General features: G+C 36.8%; 1 protein-coding gene across 1 annotated transcript in view; it reads right to left on the bottom strand.

The window, feature by feature from the left end:
• Window positions 1-5,620, bottom strand: part of SH3GL2 (SH3-domain GRB2-like 2) — a 20,562-nt gene that overhangs the window by 8,779 nt on the left and 6,163 nt on the right. The window contains exons 3-5 of the mRNA XM_010081186.1: window positions 3,493-3,636; window positions 1,495-1,628; window positions 55-213 (exon numbers count right to left, since the gene is read on the bottom strand). Coding sequence (XP_010079488.1) covers window positions 55-213; window positions 1,495-1,628; window positions 3,493-3,636 — 437 coding nt within the window. The remainder of the gene's footprint in view (window positions 1-54; window positions 214-1,494; window positions 1,629-3,492; window positions 3,637-5,620) is intronic.

Genomic DNA, 5,620 nt, shown 5'->3' with positions numbered 1-5,620 from the left:
CCATATCTTTCTCATTTTAAGATTCAGCTCAAAGATTAACAAGGGATATCTCACATCCATCTCCAGAAGGTTGAACATGCTTGACTCAGCAATTTCTTTTGATTCATCAAATTTCTCCAGAGCTTGGCGAAGTTCTTCATCAGGGAGCTTGCCCTGTCTTTTCTTTTTGTAATCAAAATCCAGGCGTCGACCCTCCATTTTCTTTAGGTGATGCTGCAAAACAAAAATGCAAACATAAGCACAGAATAAAGGATGCTCCCCAACTCTCCTTATACTGCATTGTAGTCAGGTAGTCCATGTACATTTGCAAACATGTGCTGTTTGCTGTTTGTATATCAACCCTTCCCCAGAGGGGAGAAACACAGAACAATGGTTTTACATTTATGAAGCCATGGTGCACTGCTGTCTATATGACAGACCTTCAACATTAAAAAGGCCAAACAGAATGGGTAACTGCAATTGCCACCTGCATAAAAGACATGTGAGTTTCTAGCCTTTTACTCTAATGTAGAATCACCTCAACAGTACTTTTTTTCTTCCCTAGACGTTTAAAATAAACTCAATTAAAAGCACAAGTTAGTACATTTCTGCCTGTGTAGCAGTTCTCATCAACAAAGCAACACAGAAAATATTTTTATCATTTCCATCAGACCATTAAAAGATCTTAATGTTATCTTTATTATTAAAGATTTTCTAGTTTGTCAACTGACATAACACTCATGTCAATCTGTTTAGCAGCTGACACATCAAGCTGGCCGAAAGTTAATGCTACCAGCATGAGCATGAATGGTTTAGAATCAATTTGTCATTTATTATTATATTTAGAACTTTGTCAACCTTGTAAGTTATATAAAACTAAGATATCTTTCTTCCACATATATTTAACAATATGAAGCCCTTACTGAGCTCAGAAGAGCAGTTACTTATACAGATAACTATTTGCTGAACTGGGAGGTACTTCCACAATTATTAAATTATATTGTGTCCACAGAAGTATGTGTGCAAAGAGATTTTTCTCTCTAAATGCTGGCTGCTTCTTGGATTACTAATTACATAATTAATGCAAGCAAACAGTGTTTGTGTTCAGAATTCCTGGGAATGTTTTGGTCGCAGTCTTCATACAGACAAGGGTAGTGCCAGTCCAGAGGGAACTATCAAAATGCTCTCAGATGTCATACACTAGAAAATTGAATGTAAACATCTGTTTATCTATTTAGTGAAATTAGCTTTCAGATGGTAGAGTGAGAGTACTGTCTTCATGCCTTCATAAGCTTTACAATGTTACCATCAAAAAATGTTAGAATTTTGATCTTTCCCTTTCTAAACCATCAACAAGAGAGACAGAACTGAAACAAAACTCAAGCCAAAAGAGGCCAAAATCAGATCATCTGTGAATCTGAAAGCCCATTTTAAACTACACAACTAACAAAAATTTTGAAGATATGCACAGTCTACACTTTTGGTATTATTAAAATACTGCATTGAGGTCAATACCTGTATTTCTCTCAGATCTTTGTCATGGAGATTCTGAAGTGGGTCAATGAAGTTTTGCTTCACTTCCATGTCTAAAGAGTCCTTGACCTCTGAAAGCTCCTTCATAGCCTCTCCCACATCTGCAAGTGCTGGTCCTGAAAGAAAAGATGTCCAGTTTATCTCAAAATAACTTAGTTCCAAATCAATGTAGAATAAAATTGAGTCACAGAAATTTCAGTTAACATTTTATTTTAAACCTCAGGTTTAGGAAAGAAACAGAGTATGATTCACTGTGTGAAAGGGCAACATGGATTTTACACTTCTGCAGCCCCCACAGTTTATGCCTTGTAACACAGCTGAACTTGAGGATCCAAGCTGCATTAAGAGAGCTCCCCCCACATCCCTTGTTGCCCATTCATTACTCACTCTGGTGAAACAAGCATGCTAGAAAAGAATTATCTGTATTTGCTCCAGTGTTGCTGTCACCAGACACTAGACTGCATACAAAAATAGCTCTAATGCAAGTCTAGGTCTCCCTGTTTGTATCGGTGAGACTGGTGACGGTATCAAATGTAAAAATGCTTCACAATTTAACTGAATTGTTTTTTGATGAGAGATTTTTTTTATAAAACTATCGACTTCATACACCTACTCAAGTTTATAAAACTCAGTAAGAATTAGCAGCCTTCTCAGATTTCCTCCAAGATTAACTTGAGGGCCACAAAAATTACCACTCCGGTTTACCTCCTCTGCATAAAAACAAAAGCAAGAAATTAAAAAAATGCCCTCCTGGTTTGAGATGTAGGTTCATGGAAAAAAATTCACTTTCAAAGAATACAAGTAGTCTGAAAACCTAAAAATGTGAGAAATCAGAAGGAGCTTTGTCTCCCAAGCAGGGGATGCCAGCAATACACTGCAAAACCAGAGAGCCTGCCAGACTCGGGTGAAGAGTGACAAACAGCCATAATAGCTGCTATTAGTTAAGAATGTGAAAATAATTGCCATATCTATTGTGCTGCATGCTAGTGCAACCATCAGAGAATATACAGCAATTTGCACAAACTAAATTCTATTAGTTCTTAATTTTTCCTTTAAAAATATGTTTGAAATTCAGCAAATGAGAAGCAACCAATTAAAAAACCCAATTCAGTAGTCTTTAGCACAAATCAACCTGCATCTGCCAATCTAACTAGCCAATTATGTAAAACAAAAAAGAAAGTACCTTTTCCATTGCAGATGTCTTTATATGAGGAACAACATTTTATGAAGATTCAAAGAGGAAACTGAATTTTCACAGTCTTATTTGAGGGCCCTGGGTGTTGCCACATAAAAATGGCCACAGAGAAGCCCACACAAATAGGACAGAAAGACAAAGGATCCTGTTGAGAATGTCAGGAACTAACTAACTCTTTTAGTTAGACCTTTACTGTTGAAGAACACAATGTTAAATCTCAGTTTGACATTTCTAACTCAGGCAGCCGTAAACCCATTTGGGTCTTGGAGGGAGGAGCAGCTGGCAGGTAAGACAGGAGTATTCACTAGAGCCTTAAAATGTGGAATTTGGTCAGGAAAAAAGGTCCAAGCCTATTAAAAACCTATTAGCCTTTATTCCTCGCACGTAATGAAGACAGTAGTATTCATTATAAGGATTCTGAGGACAAATGGGCTTTATTGTACAGGTCCATAGACAATAATACAATTTCTGAACATGTATATCTTTCATCCCAACACATCCACAGTAACATAAACTATGACAGAGAGCCTACAGCCTGTATGGATACAGGTCCAAATGGAGGCAATTTGAGTTTCATTCAGAAGAAAAAAACCCTCTAGTTCAAATCCACAGAAGATACTCAATAGGCCTGTATCAACCTTAAAGAAGTCCAATGAAGCAAAACTCTTAATGCTTTTTGCAGAAATTCTTCCTTTATAAGAGCACATCAGTTTGATAATGAAAGTTATATTAAATTTTCTACCATTTTTATTGCATTATAATGGAAAGGGAAGTAATCAAATTACCAAAGTTGCATTCTTCTCCAAGTTCTCGACCAAATTTCAGCATCGCATCTGCCAGCAAGGCTTCAGCCTGAGGGTAACCCGGTCCCTTTTCCTGGCCTCGAATTTTTGACATAGTGTTTATCATGCTGAGTTTAGCTCTAGAAGCTGAAGCAAGCGACAGAGGTTACAAACATTAAATAGTTTAACTACACAGACAGGAATGCACTCTTTAAATTATCTGAGCTACCTACAACATATTTGAAGGACATTATCTAAGTTTGGGACTAAGCCCTGTTTTTCATCAATTATTTTTAGAGTAAATGAACAAAACATTGTTGGTCACTGACTTTTTTTCTCCTACTGGTAGGCCAGAGAGAAGCCTCTGTCCTGGACTTTAAGTCAAAGCTTCCCTTGAAATGACTTGGACAGAAGAAAGCCCAGGACCACTCCCAAGATCGTATGTTTGACACTTGCTACAACTCAGGTAGAAAAATCTTTTAAGCTATCCCCAAATTCTTAATCTTAAAATCATCAGTTACCACATAGATAGCAGACTGAGGCAGCCTTCCTCTCAAGGAAAAAGGCAGATTAGGTACACTCAAGATTAAACTGGGCTACCCTACATTTTTTAAGTGTTTTAGAGTTTTTCTGTTGTAGAATATGAAATAAAACCTACGTCCCCAAACAGGATGTCCAACAACCTTTGAAACTCTTCTTGCTTTTTTATGGAGATTTGGGAAAACTCCTACTTCAACAGTTTTCAACTGTAATTTAGCTTGCATTTTATTTCAGATACACAACTGCAGATTAGAAGAAAGCATACAATTATCATAATTGATGAAAACAAAGACAGCAAACATAAAAGAACTAATTTGTTTGATGTGTTTTAGTGAATTTTTGCAAATACAGAATATGAATGGCCTGCAGAGAGTGAATTAATTAATGGCACTTTACTTCAAATTTTACCACCTAACTCCTGTTGCCAGCAAAGCTACCTCAGTGGGTGTTTCTACCTACATTATTGTCTGTGCTACAGAAGGGCAGCTATGAATGCCTCTACCTTCACCCTTGCAAAGTCTTGACTTTGCTAGTTCCTCTTATGAATTAGTATTTTTGTTTACAAAACATTAGCTCACACTGTTGTGTGCTGATTTCATTGCTCAAAACTCAGTCTTGCAAAGATTTCTGCAACAAAATAAAACATTAGCAGACTGCAGTCAACAAATGTTTGGCTCTTAATTTATTGTTGAAAGTGCATAGCAAGAGAGGGTTCTTGTTGCTGAGTATGTTACACTTTGTGGCATACAAATATATGCACAGACATTAGATACAGAAACAGACACAGGAAAATCAAGCAACTGTCATAGTACTTATTTGGCCTGGGAAGCCACTGTGAGAGGATAATAGTTTTTAACATATAGTAATAATGTTTTTGCAAGCTTTCTCACTACCCTTGAGTGCTACCAGATCATGCTTTTCAGCATCTGAATTTCTTGATGCTTTCTGTTTCCACCCACTACAAAACTACATTCAGCAGACTGGCTGATTGTTTAGTATCAGAAACTGCATTTTAATGAAGTGTCTGGCCTTTAAAAATGGCATCAAAATGATGCTGGCAATGGGAAAATACAGAAGCACAAAAGAAACTAAGGCACAAACAAAATCAGTCAGTGGAAAGGAGGCAGCAACCTAAATTAAAACAGGAACAACTGGGACTATTTTCAGAAATCAAAGAAAAAAAAAAGCAAGCCGGAACATAAAAAAACGAAGTGGCTACATTCTGAAAAGACAAGTAAGAGTAGAAAGCAAAAGGTACAGGAAAGAGTAAAAGAAATGAATGGACAATAAGGAAAGGGCAAGAAATATAAAGAGAAGAAAGGTAAGCATGAAAAATTCATGCTTCAATGATTCATCTAATCATTTAATAATGATGACATTAGAATCCTGATTTAATAGGCAATATTAGAACACATCCACCAGTGGTCTCATTCCACTTTTATTCTTTTAAAGTGATTCCAGTAACTTCCATGGCATCAGAGGTAAGTTTGTGCTCAATCTCAAAATCCTGACCCCTTTCATAGAATCATAGAATCATAGAATGGCCTGGGTTGAAAAGGACCTTAAAGATCACCTCGTTTCAACCCTCCTA

This window comes from Pterocles gutturalis, unplaced genomic scaffold, assembly GCF_000699245.1.
Source record: "Pterocles gutturalis isolate BGI_N339 unplaced genomic scaffold, ASM69924v1 scaffold11404, whole genome shotgun sequence".
Taxonomy (NCBI): domain Eukaryota; kingdom Metazoa; phylum Chordata; class Aves; order Pterocliformes; family Pteroclidae; genus Pterocles; species Pterocles gutturalis.
The sequence above is the reverse complement of the archived record's forward strand: the minus strand, read 5'-3'. Positions and strand labels throughout refer to the sequence as shown.